This window comes from Mastacembelus armatus, chromosome 6, assembly GCF_900324485.2.
Source record: "Mastacembelus armatus chromosome 6, fMasArm1.2, whole genome shotgun sequence".
Lineage (NCBI taxonomy): Eukaryota > Metazoa > Chordata > Actinopteri > Synbranchiformes > Mastacembelidae > Mastacembelus > Mastacembelus armatus.
This window is the reverse complement of record NC_046638.1, coordinates 16,841,622-16,861,686: the sequence shown is the minus strand read 5'-3', so window position 1 is coordinate 16,861,686 and position 20,065 is coordinate 16,841,622. Positions and strand designations below refer to the sequence as shown.

Sequence of the window (20,065 nt, the reverse complement as noted above, 5' to 3'; positions counted from 1 at the left end):
AGTAATTTCAGTAATTTCAATATAATATCAGATAAGTGTGTGGCTCAGGTCATGCACTAACTTTAACAATGCCTTTAACAAGAATTGTAGAATTGAGGAATTGCTGTTGCTGATGACCTTTGAAAATTTCCACAAACTGTAAATATATCAGAATACTTACACAACATCACATTTACAAGTAACAGCTTGATCAGTTTTTATGAGCTGAAGCAAAGCTTTTAAATTGTTTATTTTAAATGATTGATGAATGCAGTGCATTACTGAAAGTTAGCTTTTCTGGTTTAATCATGTATGTAACTGCACACTAAATATATTATTTTTAACACCCTAAGGTCACAATTCTTTGTTTTGCTGCCTCAGTCTTCCCTGCTCAGCGATGCAGTCATCTACCACCAGAGGGAAGTGTTGGGTTGGAGAAGGCTTGGAGCAGGCTTAGAGCCCCAGGTTGCCACATCACCAGGATGAAAATTTAAAATTCAGATCTTAATGACATAGAACAACAGCTGCAAAACTTAATTGTTCAGGGCTTGTTGGTCTAGGGGTATGATTCTCGCTTAGGGTGCGAGAGGTCCCGGGTTCAAATCCCGGACAAGCCCTCCTTTACTTTACCTTATTTTCCTTCTTCAGGAACTATGATATAATCTATGACTGTATAGCCTATGTATAGGCTAAGACGTAGATATAGGACACACATATATATAACAATTTATCAGAGGAATAAAATCAAAAAACACTGTAGATGATTATTAGGCTATTGTTATAGGTATTCATGTTATGTTCACTGGGAAGTTGATTTTTGATATTTTGTTTCTTCCATAAAGTTTGAGCAGTCAAAACGGGGGAAATAGTCATAAACTGCACAATTTAGTCTCATGTCTCATGTTTCACTTCTTAACAAATAGTTAGTTACTGTAGTGTTTAAGCCCCCATGTACCCCCCACCAACACACACTCAGTTTTTTTTTCCTTTTCGCTAAGATAAGGAATGTCTGGGAAGTGTTTATTAACATAATGTAAGAATAAATATATTTTAAAAATAGATTTGTAAATATTTTGTACAGAAATAGAATTGTATTTTTATTTTGTATAAACCCCCCCACATATACTACCTTCTTATGCCACCCTACCAAAACATTTTGCCACCCCATGCCCCTGAACATAATACAATATCATTTTTCAGGTTAATTCGTATTAATAAATACTGTATTTCATATTTCATATCATCACACGGCGAAACATTATTCAAACACTTCATACGAACATTTCCATACGCAAATTCGTCAGTGTTCTTGCTCTTTACATTGTTGAAACATCAAAACACCATTTGATCCCAAATGGTCTTTGCGCTAATTTCCTCTAAAAAGAAGAATAGCCTCCATTTTCACGGCTGATGAACGTAAACGTCTATAGAGAAGATCCCACGATGACCTTTTAAAAGTAGTTGTGATCAGTATTCTTTTTCTTCTCGTCTACGTTGTACCTAAATAATAAATTTGATTAAATAAAAAATAGAATTCCTCATTCTTAACACAGTGTTGACGTGTAGACTACAGAGTGATCGAATTCAAGTGACAAAACAAATTTTAAAATGCATCCTACAGGCCTACAGCATTTGATCAATTATAATTACAGTGAAATTCCCTCACTAAAAGTTATCCGGGATATTTTATTTTGAAAACAGCAAACAGGAAGCGATTGTTGGCAGGCGGTCTTCGCTGCGTTGTCGTGCTAACGTTATGTAGCTAGCGTTAGCTCATTCGACTGGCCGGGTCATTTGAACCAACTTTTGCAGCTGAGAAGGGGAAAGGTGAGGTTGTTTGCACAGCTTGGTGCGGTCAGAGAAACCAGGGAGCTTCTTTGTTTTGCTGTCCTTAGTTTGAAGTTGTTTCTGCGACGTTAATATTAGCCAGTTATGCTAGGATTGCAACGCAGTGAAAACAAATGTAGGCGATTTTATTCCTTCAATAGATTAATGTCGTTCTTGGTGTTGATATGGGGGTTACGATGTGTTAAGATTGTCTCGTGAGGTCTTTTTGTTGACTAACAGTCTCGTACAGCAAACGGCAGGGAGATTAGCTAACGTTTGCTAACGCTAGGTGAAAAGCTTTGGCTTGCCACTCTGTTGCTAGGCAACGGAACTCCACTGGCTGCCTGAGGGTTAAGCCTGTAATTACATTAGTGGAGCAAAATCACGCATTGTCACTTAGACATCGTACCCATTTTGGTTGTTGTGCTTCATTTTCAAATCGTTAAATTACTTTCTGAAAAGATCCGCTACAATAACTTGCATTTTTTTTCCTGCTTGTCTCATTCTGGCTCTTGACTGATTAGGAGTATTCAGGTAGCACCATGTTGGTCCCCATATTTACCCTGAAGCTGAGCCACAAGATTAACGCTCGCATGGTAACTATTGGGAAATTTGATGGTGTCCATCCATGCCTTACTGCAGCCACACAGGCTGGAAAGGTGAGAATAACATACATTTTCATTGCTCAAGCATAACTTTGGAGAATAATTAACAGTATATAGCACAGGACTGTGGGCCTCTGAGAACCTGCCAGTGATTCCTTCCCTTTTTCTCAGATGTTGAACTACAAATCCCATGCTTTTTTATGACCTTATCATGACATTATAGAAATAGAGTGACTATATTCCCAGTGTTTACTTAGCCATCCTATCTCCAGCACTCAACAGTAGTTACCAGACTTAGTCATCAGTACTCTTATTCATTTGCCATTATAAAACTCCATCCTTACTTTGATACTGTACTGTTTTCAGCTTGTGCTTTCCACTCTCTATTCTCTTTTTTTAAAAGGTTTTTATCCATAACCCTCACACTCGTGCTCAGCGACCCGTGGCCCACCGACTGAGCCAGAGCTCCCAGGACTCCGACATCTCTCTGCTCAACATCAACCAGGCAGTCACTTGTCTGACAGCAGGAACACTTGGACCAAACACCACTGGGGACACTCTGTTGGTGGGATCGCAGACTAACCTGCTGGCCTATGATGTCCATGACAATGCTGATATATTCTACAGAGAGGTGAGTGGAGCTCAGGTGAATAAGGAGAAGGTTAACTTTGGATATAGTAATAGGTAAACATGATGAGAAATGTATATTGCAGTTGTGTACATGTTTTTTTTTTATTGTTTCGGAATGATTTTGCTTACAACTAGACAGCTTGAGTGAAAACATTTCCCCCTCCATCTATGCTGAATACTGAATACTTTAAAATGAAAAATATATATCTGACAATAGTTCAAGTAGTAATGCTTTACACACTGAGGAGAAGCCTACCTGTCAGAATGTTTATGTACAGTATTTCAGTTTAGAGACCTTGTTTCTGTTTCTTTGATGTGCGGGTATAGGTGACAGATGGGGCCAATGCTATTGTGTTGGGGAAACTTGGAGACATCTCAACTCCTCTTGCCATCATTGGAGGGAATTGCGCCCTACAAGGCTTTGACTATGAGGGCAATGACCACTTCTGGACAGTGAGAATTAAGACAACATATAGACTGCCTTACATTAAATAAGCTTGTTTCATTTGACAATTCATTTATAACACACAATTCACAAGCACATTTCAGAAATAATAAAAAACAGTGAATATAACCTTAGAATATGTCAATAGTCCTGAATTTAAAACAAATTTGATTATTGTTTAGTGAAGCAGCAGATTTGTTTTTCTTCTAGAAGATCCAATTCATTTCATTAAGTTTACTGATTTTACTTCAGTAGTTTATTTGTGCATGCTTTTTTTGTCATTGCAGTTATGTTATTGTAAGTTGTAATTATCAAGTCTCTTGTTCTTAGGTAACTGGTGATAATGTCAGATCTCTGGTGCTATGTGACTTCACTGGGGATGGGAAAAATGAGGTAAATTTAGACTGGTTGACAGGCCAACAGTGCATTCACAGATTCATATACAAAGTACTTGTGTCTGATCTCTCATGAATCTGTAGTGATTTAATGATCACTGTCAGCTGCATTTTATTTTAAATTCATTCTCAGAGTGGACTGGACTTGTAAATGACTCTTTAGTCAGAATCAAGATAATTACGAGTGGCGTGTACCTGGCTGTCACTTCTACTGTATAAGATGATATTGCACAAAGTATCCTCTGTAGTGTTGCTGGGTGCTTTTTGAATCTGATGAGTTCAGAAGGTGCTGCAGTGCTTTAAATTCAGGTCTCACAATAAGTGGTACAGCTTTTTGAATCTTTATGTGTAAACAGCCTGTAAGACAGGCATATTTGACTCCAGCTGATATGAATTTAATGAATGCATTCATAGTGATAAGGTAATTCGTTGATGCTGAAAAATGTTAACTGTCTTGTGTTCACAGCTCCTGGTAGGATCGGAGGATTTTGACATTAGGGTATTCAGAGAGGATGAACTTGTGTCTGAGATGACAGAAAATGAGGTAAATGTACTGAAAGCTTTTCGTCAGTGCAGAGTAGAATATTATTTACACTGACTGTGTTCTGTTACTGTGTTACCCCCAACGTACTTTAAACTGTGGTTTGTACATGAGCAGTAATAGAATAATATGTGTACTGTACCTATTATCATTGCAGTGGTGGTAGTGATATGTTTTGGATTGACATGTATGTTTCATGCTGCACTGGTGCAGAGCATCACGTCTTGACAAGTTTTCCTTCTGTCGTCCTCATGCAGACAGTAACATCACTGTGCCATATGCATGGGAGCAGGTTTGGCTATGCCCTGGCTAATGGCACTGTGGGAGTCTATGACCGCACTGCACGTTACTGGAGGATCAAGGTACCACAGCCTTTCAAATCTTTGGCATTTGGTGGTTTTATATAATCTTTATTTCCTCTGCTCAGTCTCCTTTCTGTCTGTCAATTTTTTATCATGCAAACTATATTACTTGTCCTTAAATATTAAAACCTAGATAGGCATGGTATTTGACACAACATTATTTAACCACATCCATACCTTAATTATAACATGTCTCCATTTCCTTTTTAAAAATGTGTTTCTGTTTCTTCATTCAGTCTAAAAATCATGCAATGAGCATCCATGCCTTTGACCTGAATGCTGATGGTGTTGTGGAGCTTATCACTGGCTGGTCCAATGGAAAGGTCAGCACTCAACCTAGCAGGCCTGGTGTTTAGAAATGGCCTCTAACACAGGAATGTAGTGTGTTCTGGGATATCTGGACAATTGATTCATTTTTATAGTTTCCCTAGCTCATTATCTTTCTTTGATCATAGCCCCTTTTTGTTGCAGATCGATGCTCGTAGCGACCGCACAGGCGAGGTCATCTTCAAAGACAATTTATCCTCTTCTGTGGCTGGGGTGGTTGAGGGCGACTACAGGTTGGATGGACAGAAACAACTCATCTGCACTTCCACAGAGGGAGAGGGTATGTTTTCTGTCTGTGAAACGTATCTATTAATATTAGTTTTGAAAAACAATTTTTTTCGAAATAGAAACGACATATTAGAAAGATGGATGTTCATTTATTAAGGATCATGCAAATTAAAAAAATACATCCTCCAATTAATCCTAAATGCATCTATGCACTCCACTGTTTTTGGTTTTAGTTGATGGAGTTTTGAAATATCTCCAAGTGATATTTGTACTGTTACCTGAACACAATGGAGAGAGTGAATTTGAGTTGTGGTGAATTTTGGATTCTCTCACCATTCATCTCAGTCGCAATATCCAGTTCAGTTGATGTCATGATACTGTATGTCAAAAACAAAATTCCTGTAAGCCTCAGCTGCCCTTCTAAATATGTGTGTGTGTATATGTGTAGTCCGTGGTTACCTGCCAGCCAGTAAGGACCTCAAAGGGAATCTCATGGACTCAAGTGCTGAACAGGACCTTATTAGAGAGCTCAGTCAACGCAGACAGAATCTGTTGCTTGAGCTCCGCAACTATGAAGAGAATGCCAAGGTACATATATTTGTTCAGTCATTTATAGCAGGCATCTTATACTCAAAAGGCCTGTTTTTAGCTGATACAGTATCATGTAGATCTCCATTTTATGTTTTTGTTCTGTAAAAGATAATGTAAAGGCTTATACCTTGGAAATTGCTGTGAATAATCATGATCCCAAAATGGTTAATCTCACTGACTGTTGCCCTCAGTTCGGAGTCTCAACTTTGAATCTTTGATCTGAAAATACACGCTACGCAGAATATCGCACAGTGAAAATAAAGGTTTATTGGGCAAAACCAATTATTTGTTGTTACCACCCATTGCTTTTTATTCATTTAATCATCACTTTCACACAGTTTTTCAAGGTACTTGTCAGATAGTCTCATTACTTTGGAGAACCTGCCACACGCCTTGAATTTAGCCTGTCTCAGTCTCTTCTGTTTCCTCATGTAATCCCAGACCAAGGGAGATGAGGGCTATGTGGGGGCCAGACCATCTGTTGCAGGACTCCTTGTTTTTGTTCTCACTGACCATAACTCTTTATGATTCTGGCTGTATGTTTGGACTTGTCATGCTGAGGAATGAATTTGGGATCACTCTCTGATGGTATTTCTGATGGATGAGGATCTAAACAATTAAAGTGTCTAAAATGTTTGCACAGTCCTGTACCTTATATAAATACCTTTACTTTTATCATTATCAGTACTATTGTAACTTAAAGTGATTCACATGGTTATACAAGCATAACGGCTCCACCCTTTGGCCAAATAACTAGGGAAGGCTGCCATGCAAACCTCAGCACTTTCATGCTGTTTAGATTTATGTAAACAAGACAGCATGAGGTCCAGGGCTGGATTCATCCATATTTATATACATATATTTGTTCTTCAGACTCTTGTTTCAGCACATTTAGTGTAAAAGAATACTACATTAAAGTAGCAAGTCTCAGCTTTAATTGGACTATGTTTTCATCAGCATAGTGACACTCTCCCAGGCCTTCACTCTTCATTTTAGAAATTATTTTTACTTGGACCCAAGGTTGCAAACAAAGACTATTGGAACTCAAAGGAAAGACTTAACTGAGGTGCATGGGGAACGGGAATGGGAGACATGAGTAGGGAGACAGGCAGACACGCAAGCAGGAACATAGGCAATCAAACAGGACGGACCGACAGGGAGCAATGAGACAGGCCTGGTATATATGGACAGACAGGGAGATAGACAAAGGGGCAGAGCAGGTGAAAACTGATCGGGATGATTAAACAAAGGTACTGGGGTTCACAACAGGGGAAACAGGAACTGAGCACAAAATAAGTGTCCTTGGCAGGAAGCCCGAATAAAGGCTGTGACTCTTCACTACAGCTGCCTTCAGCTCTTAGTTGTTCTGAGGTTCCTCTGCCTTTAGTCTTGTGTTTTAAGGAGCTCCTGAAAAGAGAAAATTATTTTCCATCCAGTTTATTAGGTCATTTTCCATTTTCTTGTTTTCCTGTGTACACATGCTTTTTTCGAAAGTACCGAACTGTTGTCTTTGGCAAAGCAACCACCTTTATCTCTGTAATAGGTGTTTGTTTTTTAGGCTCATTGTTATCTTATTTGCTAGCATGTTCATCTCTTTGCAGAGAAAATAACAACTCCATCAATTCTGAACCATGTGAGCTCTTTTGTGCATGAATGGATGTTAAAATGACACAGTTACTTTTCTACCCTTTTGCACCCTTTTTGCATTTTGAATGTGCTAAAGCTCAGAGACTGATTAAAATAATGAAAAAAAATCTTTGTATGTAGAATGCTGCTTTGACCCCCTTTTTTTATATTTCTGATTTTTTTTCTAGAGATAGAAAGACTGAATAAACTGTTGATTAATACAGGATTCTTAGTTAAGATGAAGTATGTTAATATTTATGTTAACATCAACCCACTGTTGTGTATTGTTTCAGGGTGTGTCAGAGACAAACAGTGGGATGGGTGTCATACCAGCCAACACTCAGCTGCAGACAGCCCTCTCAGTGAGACCTGCTACAGAGGCCCAGAAGGCTCATGTTGAGCTCAGCATTTCAACACCTAATGGTAGTGTTTTCTTAGCATCTGAACTGACAATTACAAGCATATTAAGGACTTGAGAAAAGCTCTTAATATCCCCCTTCTCCTCCCCAGAAACCATTATCCGTGCAGTACTCATCTTCGCAGAAGGGATATTTGAAGGGGAGAGCCATGTTGTTCACCCCAGCACACAGAACTTGTCAGGCTGTGTCCGAGTCCCCATCATACCCCCAAAAGACATCCCAGTAGATCTACACATCAAAGCCTTTGTTGGAGGGAAAACTAGGTATGATGTGTATGAGTGAAGCATATTACAGCAGTACCATAATTCAATTTAAGGTCATTTCATGAGTGTACGCTGCTTTATAAATATTATATAAATTGTATAGTTCTCCCCCTGTAATAAGCAACTCTGTTTTGTTTTCTGTCCCTGTCCCTGTCATTTTGTCCACTCCAGCACCCAGTTCCATGTGTTTGAAATCACTCGTCAGCTGCCTCGTTTCTCCATGTATGACATCAAAGTTGACCCCTCAGCTGCTGCGCCTACCGGAAAGGTCACCTTCACTATTAATGACCGTCCACAGCGGGTAGGCTGTCATAGTGTCTCTGGAAGACAGAGTAGTACTGATCTGTCCCACAACATGTTCAATGCGATAACATGTCGAGATATATTTGTTAGTTTAAATCTGAGCTCAGCTGCACTGTGTACGTGGTTGTTTACATGCATGTTTGTTTAGGTGGTGATGTGGCTGAATCAGAACTTCCTGCTTCCAGAGGGGGTCGATAGTCCTGATGTGACTTTTGATTCACTAAGAGGAGGGGGACTTTTGTCCATCAGCATGGCCAGTAATGGCCAGGTACAAACAGACACACACCCAACACTCGCTAGTTGTTGCTATAACGTTATTCTGAATTTCTGCTTGTTTGATGTTACATACTGGCTTGTTTTACATTTATGTAACTTTACACTTAATAAGAGAGGTCTTGAGTTTTATGACATACCAGCAGAAGCAGTGTAACTAGTTGTTGTTTGAGCATTACCAATGACAGTGTATTTGAAGAACTAATTTTTGCAGTTATTGAGTGAGTTTAACTGTCTCATTATAGACAAAATGTTAGTGTAATGAATTTAATTCATCATGTTGTATAGCAAAAGATCACTTCCTACCTCACACAGCACCAAGCTTGTCTTGACTGGTTGAGTCGCTTGAAGTTGCAGTTAAAATAGATATAGCAGTTCAAAATAAATGTATGGGGTTAATCACATTTTTGCATTAATAATAACATATGTCTAAGTGCTTGTGACATTATAATTTGACTTTATAAAACATTTTTACTTCGTCTTAACATATGCTTGAAATAACGTTCATTTGGACAAGGTTGCACAAAAGCCCCCTGACATTTCCTAATCACTTAAAATGAGCCTGTAATTCATTTATTTGTCCAACCAGATCACTCTGAGAACTGATGACATTGACCTGGCAGGAGATCTGGTCCAGTCACTTGCCACCTTCCTGGCAATAGAGGACCTGTCAGTAGAAGCAGACTTCCCAGGATACTTTGAGGAGCTACGCATGACACTCACCGAGGTGTGGCTTTGTTGTGTCAGAGATATTTTTTGGTGGTAATTCCACTGAAAAACCAACACTCTCTGTCTTTCATTACTTTACTGTACAACTCACTTACACTGGACACCTGCATTGCACTGTAATGTTTGTTATGATCCAGCACTAAGAAGTACAGCTTCCCAGAGCTGGAGTCTATCATGTGTTCCTTTATTCATGGTTAGAGGCTGTGTCCCACAGCTGTAAAAAGCAGCCACTTGTTCTCTACAAGATCTATAAGATAGTTGGTGATCCTTCTGTTAACTGAATTTTACCATTTAATCAATAGTCATACAGTGTTTGCAGAACTTTTTATGAAGTTGTATCAGTTACCAGCCGTGAGCTAACTCTCTTTAGTCTGTCATGAAAGAGCTTCCAGTGCTGTTTGTTTCTACAACACTGTCTTGATCCTATAGTGTATTAATATTGGTTCATCAAAATCTGCATGCTAGGTGGATGAATTCCACTCTGTCCATCAAAGGTTAACTGCCGCTATGGCCGACCATTCCAACTACATCAGGAACATGCTGGTGCAAGCAGAGGATGCTCGCCTTATGGGTGACATGTGAGTTTAATACACTGGTCTCAATTTTAATCCTTGTGGGTGAAATACAGGAAACCTTAAACTCTCTGTTATAGACCTTGATCAGCAGAAATACTGTCATTGTGTAATTAATAACATTTATGGTGGGTGCATTCCACCAGATCTTTTAAAATGCTGTTGTGAGAAATACCTACTATATTGAAAAAAACTCTACTGACTTCTTAAACAAACGAGTAATGGTATCAAAAATAACATGCATATACTGTATATTTCACTAGAAGTTTATAATAGTGCTCCCGGGTCTTATTTTACTTTTTTACTTTCTTTTTCTCCGACATGTTCTCTCTGATTTTCTGTCCGTGTCCTCTGTAGGACAACTATGAAGAAGCGTTACAGAGAGCTCTATGATCTGAACAGGGATCTCATAAACGAGTATAAAATTCGTTCTAACAACCACAATGCCCTACTGGCCTGTCTCAAGTCTGTCAACCAGGCCATACAGAGAGCTGGTAGACTACGAGGTATGCAACTTTGCATTGGTGTGTGTGTGTGTTTGTGTCAGACACTGTTTAACCACAGTTTCTTCATTGTAGTACTGTATGTATGAGAGAGGCTGTTTATCTCAGGAACTGGCTGGAACAAACAATACTGTCTGTGGGTAGTTATTGTCATTTTTGTTTGTTTTTCTGAACCGTCATACCTGGCATAAGTTCTGGTGAATAACTGGGAACATTACCAGCAGCCAATGACAAGCCAATTTCTGCATTTCAGTCAGGATACATTACAACAAGTGGTGTTTTTCTGTGACAGTGATGCAAAAAACCACTAATAACATATTTCTAAAGAAAATGCAAAGTTTATATGTAAGGTGATCTGATTTCAGCATCAAAAGACAGTGAGCAAATGTTTGAAGCTTATTTGATTCAACCTTTACGTGTTATGTTGTGTCTGTCTCTGACCATGTTTCTCCTCAGTGGGTAAGCCCAAGAACCAGGTGATTTCTGCCTGTCGAGACGCCATCAAGAGCAATAACATCAATGCCCTATTCAGGATCATGAGGGCTGGCACTGCATCGTCCTAAAAGCGGGGGCAGAGGGGAACTTAAATATGGACCCACAGACTGAGAGAGCAGGATGCTCAAAACACAACTGATGAGTACTGTGATGTTGAACTTCTGTTTCCAACAAGGACTTCTTACCATAATGATGAACCTTGGGCTAGAAATCTGTGGATATAAAAAGCAGAAGACACTAGGACTTTGGAATGGGGACATTGTTGTCGCCTTAATGCATCTTTTTCTATGACTTAGTTTTAATAGAGCCTGGCAGCATCCTTAGACAGCGGCGCCATCAAATGTGAAATTCTGCTAGTTCACACAAACAAAATACAGACCACAGGCTTAATTCATCTTAGCCTGTCAGTTACAGCTTACCTAAATAGTGGTCCAGTTTAGTGTAGGAGTGTGCAGGCATTAAAGATAACTGTTTAGAGAGTTCAGCTGGATCACAGGTGGGTGTTTCCCAAACCACGTCTCAAAAGAAATTGAACAAAGACAGTCTGAGGACAGAGATGTTCTAGAGAAGTTCATTTTAATTCATTGATTACAAACGTTCAAAAAAAAAAAAAAAAAGTCTGTTTCTTCAGTTATATTCTCACATGTACGGTCGGACAGCATCAGTAGTTAAGAGAGAAAAAGTTCAAATGAAAAAACCTGATCTGCATTGGATGTACTAGAAGCGTTCCAGGTGATACACATTTTCTGTGAATCTGTGTGTTTCCACAAACCTGAGCTTATGGAGACACTGACCGTGTGCTGGGTTGGCAACTAGTGATGTTTACAGAGAACACAGCTGGAGCAAGTCAGAGAGCAGCTTCTTCTCAGATTGAGTCACTGAAATCACTGGTGGCCGATCCGTGTGACAGCTCACTCAGACTCATGTCTGTGCTCTGTTTGTAGCCAAAGAAACAATTTTCAATTAATGAATGTCACATAGGACCAACGCTGTGTTTAACTTGTTTACTTTTTGTAGATTGTACGCAGAGGTTGTAAATGTAACTATGTACCCGTGGCACAATTATTAAATTATGTTTCAAATAATCCTGTAACTGCGAGTTGACTTACTGCAGTAAGAGAATGATTTCCTTGGTCAGCTGTTTACTCAGACTGTAGCTTTGCTTGGATTTGATCATGGCAGCTAAAAATACTGTTTAAAAACAATAAGGGCAATTTATTTCTGAACTGAGCAGCCAAAGATTTTAGTCTCCTTTTCTTATGGAAACATTTTGTCTGAAAATTTGGATGTTTCTATCACACAGATGTTAAGCAGTAGTAAATTTAGTGCACTTAAGGTTCCAAGGTTCCAGCTAAGAGGCCATGTAGGTGTGAAATTTCTTAAAGGCATTGCAGATAATGTGAAAGTGGATTCAAGTGTCTATAAATTATATTTATTAGGGTAATAGTACTCAAAGCTACTTTCTGCTGGCAGCCACTGTACACCAGCACTTGCACTCTCCCCTCTGGCTGTACTACTAATTAAAACATGTTGTATATATTAAAATATACAATGGTTCATTTTCATACCATACTGTTTGAAAGCATCAAACCTGCTGATCAAATGTCACTGAGCAATACCCAGAATCTAAGACTGTGCAGGTCGTCCTGATCTCTGAACCTCCTTATGGAGACAAACAAGAGAAAAACAACACTCAGTTTATGACTTTACTCCACACTCTCCCCCTATTATTTATTCCTCTGGTGTTTTCCCTCTCCTTCCTCCTCAGTTGCTGTGTTGGCATCTGGCTTGAAGTTTCTCCTAGCCTGATGAAGTCACGTGGTCAGGCCAAAAGATGCTGCCTTCAGGTGTTTCCAGTTAGCTCCCTCATCTGGCTTCTATCTCATAAACGAAGATTTCAAGTACTTATATTTCAGTGATGATTTGTCGACAGTTGCTGAATGCTCTTAATAAGTTTTATCATTTCTTTCATTGCTATTCTTTTCCTTTCCGCAGGGTATAATTACTCAAAAAAGCGCTAAAATTTGTGACGTGTGATATTCTGTGTATTGTCGTTCTGGATAAATACTGCATTATACAGCTTGTTTTAACAAAAACTTACAATACTCGAGTCTTACACTTTCCTAAAAGCTACAGCATCATGTCATTTCAGTAATTCCGGTGCTACGGATGGGGACATCATATGCAAATGTAGAGGTCCGCGAACTTTACTCAGTATTTCATCTGTTCTCCATAAAACGCAAAAGTGATGCCAAACATAGTAAACTCGCATTTGTTTTCGTCTTTCACGAGACAAGTTGTGACAGCGTTATTTCCTACTGCACTTTAAGGCAACATGAGCGCAGCAGCTCCTTAATGCGGGGCTCAGCTGCGGCTCTTTGAGATGGGCTTTGAGCCTCTTCTGTCTTTCTTAGAATCACACTGGATGAGAACATCTGGTTCCCCCTCTTCCTCACTGGGCCCTTCTCTCTGGGAACATCGGAGCGCACTTCACTGTGAGTGCGCAGAGGCTTTTGCGGCACAGATAGTTGGACCCCTACTCCCTCTTGCCTGGTAAGTTTTAATGGTTTGCGATAATCAGGCAACCCCTGTTGGACACATAAGGATTTTAAAACTAAACCGACTTGTTGTTGATGTTGATAAGGCAAAACATGCGCAATATATTTGGAGGAAAAAGATCGTTGCGCGAGAAGTTTGTGACTGTGGCACGTGGAGTTTGCGCTTTTTGCAGTCATATTCTCTCTGTTAGGAACTTCTGCTGCTCCCAATGACATTCATTTTAGGACACAGTGTTCCTTGAAATAGCTGGTACCCCTGTGTTCACTTCCATAAGATACACGCAGAAAGGGAATAGGAAATCAGAGATGGGTACCCCGGTGGTCTCAGATTATTGATTTCTACTTTATAAGCCCAGTAACACATCGAAGTAAGTTGAAGTCATTGCCTTGAAGTGGTTAAACTAAGTTGCTGTGAAGCAGGTCGTAAAACATTTTCAAAATTCACTTTTCAGCCAAACATCTAGTAATCAAATGAAACACGTGATTGGCCATGAGCATGTATGGTTTGCTTTGCTCAGTAATGTTTCATTGCTGTGCCTGTTTAGTTTGAATTAGCTTTGTCTGATTGCTTTGTTCTTGTCTTTTTTGTTCAGGATCATTCAGACACCAGGTCTGAGGAGAAGGGACTGAGGGATATGGACATAAAGGACATGTGTCCGGTGACATGTATAAAGGACCAAAGTGCTGAAAACCTGCTGTTCTCCTAAGCAGGTTTACAGAAGGAATATGTTTTACAGACAAACTGCAAAGTTTGAGATGACGACATATTCAGCGATGCAGCAGAGATTGAAGTCACTACATTTCTTCATCAAATCCTGCAGATTAGCCTGCACAGCCTGGGTTTGATGTCTTTCCAGGGCTGCATTCATCTTGGCTGCCATGTGAGATAAAGCATGAGCTGAGGCAGTTCCATCCAAATGCACTTTTGTTCAATACTTTACTGAAGTCAGTGGCTTCAAAACATGCTGAGGAAGATAGTCATGATGAGGAGGATCCTACATGTGAAGGGAGATGTGATGTGCACGATGTTCCTACTGGTGCTCTTCTGCCTGCTGCTCTACGTCCGTCAGGTAAGGATGCAATGAAGCACAGCACAGAAAGTGGAGAGATGACAGTTCTTTTTCTGATTCCTTACAATACAAACCTCTCCCACTTCCCATCACCACTTCATTCCCATTCACATTTCCAGGTTGTGGTGTCCTCTGGATGGGACAAACCTGTGTGGAAACTGGAGATCCACAGCTCTACCAGCTCCAGTCGAACCCTGCTGGGAACAAACAGAGCCAAGGTAGGCCAGGACTCTCCAAGCATATAACCTGATCAAATTCAATTATATGTGTGTGTGTGTGTGTGTTTGGATCTAACTGTAACTTCTTTTTGCCAAAGCATTTAGGGGCCATTGAGAATTTAAAAGCAGTTTTGTCTTTGAAAGTCTGCTTTGTGACACACTTGAACATCATTTAAGATTTGGCATGAGTCTGCAAGAAGTCAGTTCAAGGAAAGCTAGAGGAAACACAATCTACAAACCATGAACATCTACAAACTGTCCAGGCTATTTATTCAGCATGATATTGTATTCCATGGTCTGAACAAATAAAGTGTAGATGATGACTATCAAATATTGCTGTGCTTGCAGAGATGGTCTTCAATGTTCTAATTTCATGAATTTGTCTGACATCTCCCTTCACATTATCATCACTTACATATCTTCAGTCATTATACAATGGTTGGTTTTATTTGATGGACATTGTGATCTTACATAAAAATAACTTGATTTGAAGAGACCGGCATTACATTTCTAATAGCAGGAGATCTTTGCAGTGGCAGGTGAAAGTGAAGGACAGTGATGGATATGAGCCAGAATTCTGTGACAAATCTGTGAAAGTAGACCAGGACTGAGAGTGATATGAGTAGACGCTGCTACAAAAAGCTCATCTGTTAGACTGATCCTCATTTATATTTTTAGAGAAGCTCACGTCACACACGAGGGTGAAATGCTTTGTGCCTGTGGAGACACATTGAGTCTTCAGACATCTGTACTCAGTGTCATATGTTGAGCTGAAATCCACAGGCAGGATCAGAGCACTGTGTATGTGCCATATAAATATTCATACAGCATATATAGAGTGCATCGGTTTATTTACACACAGTATGTTGGTCTATCTGCCTGTGAATAACCATCTGTACTGCGTCAGAGTTTGCATTTTTCAGCTTATTGCTTTGAAATTCAGAGAAGTATGCTTGGGGATAATGTGTGTGTCTATTTACCTGCTATAATTAATATCTTCTCTCTTGTGTTTAATTTCTTCTAATTAGCAGGCCCCATCCAACCCTTCAGAGCCACAGCTGCCGCCTTGCAAGCCCCAGTCTAAGTCCAAACCTCCTCAGTACAAACCCAAATCTAAAGGGAAATCCAAGTCGCGCCGAAAGAATGTTGCACCGACCAGGGCTGCTGGCAATCCCCTGCCTACGATGCCGCCATTTGACTTTAAGCGCTATCTGAGAGAAAAAGATAACAGGAACTTCAAGCTGCTCATAGATCAGCCAGAGAAATGTCAGATTAGAGGAGCACTGAAACAAAGAGGAGATAAAGAGTCTTCTACTGCTCCCTTCATGCTCATCGCAGTAAAATCTGTTGCTGCAGATTTTGATAAGCGCCAGGTAAAATACGCCCCATATTTTCTGGACTGCAGTCTGTAGGTTTTGGAAATGCTTTGAAATTTAAAGCTGCTAAGTTAAAGCTGATATAATGAATATTTTTATATAACAATGGATGAACGTGTGTATATCATAATCAGAGTATCTTCATTGAATGTTAATGTTGCTCCATATCTGCTTAATGTGTAAATAAATATTTGCCAATGTGCTGCCCCCCGAGTTTCTTAGCTGAGGAAACTGTTTGTTTCTGTCTAAACACTTTCAGGTGGTACGTCGGACATGGGGTAAGGAGGGATATTTTCAAAATGGCATGTCCATCCGCACTCTCTTCCTGCTGGGTGTTCCCAGGAATCGCACCACTCTGCCTCTGTGGGATCAGCTCTTAACCTACGAGAGTCGCACTTTCAGGGATATCCTGCTCTGGGACTTTGAAGACACTTTCTTTAATCTGACACTGAAGGAAACACATTTCCTGAAATGGGTCAACAGCAGCTGTCCTGATGTCAAGTCCGTTTTTATAAAATAAATAAATAAAATGGACGTGATTCTTATGTGTCTCAAAACTGATGTGTTTTCCCTTTTGTTTTCTCATGCAGGTTCATCTTCAAAGGTGATGCTGATGTGTATGTTAATGTAGAAAACATATTGGAGATGCTACAAGGTCAAAAGCCAGATGAGGATCTGTTTGTTGGTGATATCATCATCCATGCCAAACCCATTCGTCGGCGCAGTTCTAAGTACTATGTCCCAGAGTTTGTGTATGGAGGGGGTTTGTACCCAAATTATGCTGGGGGAGGAGGCTTTGTCATGTCTGGACATACAGCTCGGAGACTTAGCTCCGCTTGTCAGCAGGTACATGAAAGCTGGACAGTTTTAACAAGCTGGATCGTCTGTTGATACATCAGATATACAACTTCTTTTCTGTCTCCAGGTGGAGTTGTTTCCTATTGATGACGTGTTTCTGGGAATGTGCCTCCAGCTGATTGGTGTCAAACCATTACGGCACCAGGGCTTTCGAACCTTCGGGATCCCCCGACCTTCTGCAGCACCCCACCTTCAGACATTCGATCCCTGTTTCTACAGAGACCTCATGGTTGTTCACAGCCTCAGTGTACCCCAGATCTGGCTTATGTGGAACCTCCTGCATGATCCCAGACTGAGCTGTCACAACAGGACCAGACCAACATCCTTGGCCTTTAAGTGGAGAGGCAAGACGGGAAAGATAACAGAAGAGGAGGTGGACTACAGTGACAAGAAAGCATTTGTCATGCATTTGTAAGTGCTGCACATCCACATAGGATCTACAGAGTCCTGCAGAGAGTACAAAATGGTACAGCACATATTTGTGGCCAGTTTTAAAGGACTGTGCCATTTTCCAAAGCACAGTTTAGCAGTGAGAGACTTTAGCCAAGCTGGCCAATCATCTTTGAGGAAATGAATGGGTTAAGGACAAATGTGCCTCAGATGTTTGCAGGGAAGCACAAAGAGAATTTAGGTCTTTGCTTTCTGAGTCTGTCTGCCTGTTTGTACACTATTATTAACAACCATGCAGCAAGATTTAGATTTGCCAAGATTTAGCGATGAGTTGAATCTCTCTGGACTTTTGAATGTGTAATCTTCAGAATGTATTGTGATCATTGTTTACACAGATGCTTAAAATCCAAAAAGAGTATTTGGTTAGCTGGTTTAACCCCATCCAAGTGTAAATCTCACCTGTGTCCGAGACCACAACACTGTTAATCCTGTGACGTTTGACTATGTGATCATCAGAGACTGGAAGTGGCTAGGTTAATAGGAAGAGAGACTTTTGTGTTCTCATGTTAATCGCTAGCAGATATGTTCCCCTAGAAACACAAATGGACGGCTACATTATTTGTTCCCTGGAGGAACAACAAATGAAGCCTAAATGGAAACCAGCTGCACAAGGGGAACCAGCTGGGACCGTAACTCATACACACACACACACACAATCTCTGCTGAATATTTGAAGAGTCAGGCTTGTGCTCTTCCATGTGAATGCTTTAGTTATTAATTACAATGGTTTCTTTGGAATCCATTTTTCTTGTCAACCTTTTATATCTTTACCTCCATCTGTTTTCAGTGGTTCATGGTGGATTTCTGCAGATAAGCATATTTATATTCAGTTGCTCTCTGAGAGCAAAACATGAGATGTAGCTGGATCACATTATGGTTAGTGGGAATATTAAAAAATCTTGTGTGCTCTGGACTTCGGATGGTACTCTTTGTTCATCATTAGCAACATGGCTCTAAGGGTGGCAATGCTGTTGCTATATAACCTTAATGTAACTATGTTTTTACATGCACTAGGACAGCAAAGAGAGAGTAGCCTAGGCTATGATTTTCTTGTCTTCTCAGCAGAGTCAACACATGAAATAAATGCAATAAGTTATGTTTATACCCCAGTGTTTTCCTCATGAAAGTGTTTCATTGCCATTTATTAGGATCTTTGAATTTTGTTTTGTCTACCTCTTAAACTACTGTGGCATCTGCAGTGGCACTTCTGTCCACTACTCGCTGCCGCTGCCACCAATTGAGCCTTGCCCTGCTGCCTTTGGCTCAGACTGGGTTACATTGGTCATAGGTTACAATGATAAATTGATATTTTATTCAGTTTTTGAAAAATTGTTTTATGCTTTGAATACATTTTAAATACAGTCCAAGTCTCATAGGTCTTTGAATGATCATGTGTCGAAAGGGTATTGTGCTTTAGGGTTTTAGCTTTAACATTTGAAACCCCTCACAGGACGCTGGTTGGCATATGGTTTAGTCACACATTTATTGTCAGTGCCCAAAATGTAATTTCTCTGAGGAATGAAGTTTATAGTAACTGTTGCAGAATTAGATTCACATATGTTTGTTATTTTTACTGAGTTCCCAAACTACTTCAGCAATGAAAGGGTTTCTCCTCTCTATACACTGTGGCTCTTTATTCACCTATAAAGCATCCGTGCAGCACATTTCCACCCACCTAGTCTCTTGTCTACTGACTTTTACAGATTTCTCCCACAAAATGATTCATTTTCATATTTCCTTATTTACTTAATTTCTTGTAAATCAATAATCCTAATTCACAGATTACTTCACTTGAGTCTGTCATTCTTTAGCCACAGTGGGACTGTGACAAATGAAGGTTTGTGATAATGCTACTGGGAAGTACAGTATTAAAAAATTTGCTTGGTTTTTGATTGGGATTACCACCATTTAGGATTACTTGGCTGTAAATGTCAGAGGGGCACCTATTGTAAATTTGTAGTAGCATTCATGAAGCCTGTTCTGTTTTTTATTTTGTGTGTTGTGTATCGTGCTGTGTACTTTTGAACAGTGCAGTCTCTAAAAAAATTATACCCCAGTTTTACGTTTTCCATCCAAACCAGTAGAAATAACATATGTGGTAATGGGTTAAAAGTCGTCGTGGATACATCTTTTGTGTTGACACATCTGTTTAATAAAATTTTATTTTAAAACATCTGCAACCAAAACATTAAGTTGACTTTAAGGGAGGGCTTTAATGAAGAAACCTAAGTGACGGCAACAAAATTAAATATTAGGCAGTGTTAACTGTTCAGTTGTGTTAGTTAATAGTTATTGGTAGCCTGTTCAGGTTTTAGCAGGGAACATTTAGAAAAAGAATCCCTTATCGCTATAGAACCGTCTCTGTCCACCAAGAACAATTGCACAGAAATGGAAACAGATGTTGAGATTCGGCTGAGGTCAA

General features: G+C 39.8%; 2 protein-coding genes and 1 non-coding gene across 3 annotated transcripts; all 3 read left to right on the top strand.

Annotated features, from left to right (window-relative positions):
• Positions 1-524: 524 nt before the first annotated feature.
• On the top strand, positions 525-596 carry trnap-agg (transfer RNA proline (anticodon AGG)). The gene has a single exon. It is a non-coding gene; the product is annotated as a tRNA-Pro (tRNA).
• A 1,099-nt stretch (positions 597-1,695) lies between these two features.
• Positions 1,696-12,198, top strand: bbs2 (Bardet-Biedl syndrome 2). Its single transcript, XM_026310402.1, has 18 exons — positions 1,696-1,806; positions 2,331-2,465; positions 2,815-3,042; positions 3,369-3,494; positions 3,817-3,879; positions 4,348-4,425; positions 4,680-4,784; positions 5,021-5,107; positions 5,256-5,391; positions 5,788-5,927; positions 7,850-7,979; positions 8,067-8,238; positions 8,410-8,539; positions 8,690-8,809; positions 9,404-9,541; positions 10,009-10,121; positions 10,473-10,621; positions 11,075-12,198. The coding sequence occupies exons 2-18, from the start codon at positions 2,349-2,351 to the stop codon at positions 11,179-11,181; spliced, it is 2,139 nt and encodes a 712-aa protein (XP_026166187.1). The 5' UTR covers positions 1,696-1,806; positions 2,331-2,348; the 3' UTR covers positions 11,182-12,198.
• A 1,251-nt stretch (positions 12,199-13,449) lies between these two features.
• Positions 13,450-19,898, top strand: b3gnt9 (UDP-GlcNAc:betaGal beta-1,3-N-acetylglucosaminyltransferase 9). The gene is made up of 7 exons (XM_026311022.2): positions 13,450-13,666; positions 14,265-14,741; positions 14,861-14,959; positions 15,988-16,332; positions 16,595-16,836; positions 16,926-17,181; positions 17,261-19,898. The coding sequence occupies exons 2-7, from the start codon at positions 14,634-14,636 to the stop codon at positions 17,606-17,608; spliced, it is 1,398 nt and encodes a 465-aa protein (XP_026166807.1). The 5' UTR covers positions 13,450-13,666; positions 14,265-14,633; the 3' UTR covers positions 17,609-19,898.
• Positions 19,899-20,065: the final 167 nt, after the last annotated feature.

Coding starts and splice junctions, on each gene's coding strand:
- bbs2 (XM_026310402.1), top strand. CDS start 2,349: ATGTTGGTCCCCATATTTACCCTGAAGCTGAGCCACAAGATTAACGCT. Junction 4,785..5,020: donor CACGTTACTGGAGGATCAAG/GTACCACAGCCT, acceptor TTCTTCATTCAG/TCTAAAAATCATGCAATGAG. Junction 10,122..10,472: donor GCTCGCCTTATGGGTGACAT/GTGAGTTTAATA, acceptor TGTCCTCTGTAG/GACAACTATGAAGAAGCGTT.
- b3gnt9 (XM_026311022.2), top strand. CDS start 14,634: ATGCTGAGGAAGATAGTCATGATGAGGAGGATCCTACATGTGAAGGGA. Junction 14,742..14,860: donor TGCTGCTCTACGTCCGTCAG/GTAAGGATGCAA, acceptor TCACATTTCCAG/GTTGTGGTGTCCTCTGGATG. Junction 16,333..16,594: donor CAGATTTTGATAAGCGCCAG/GTAAAATACGCC, acceptor AAACACTTTCAG/GTGGTACGTCGGACATGGGG.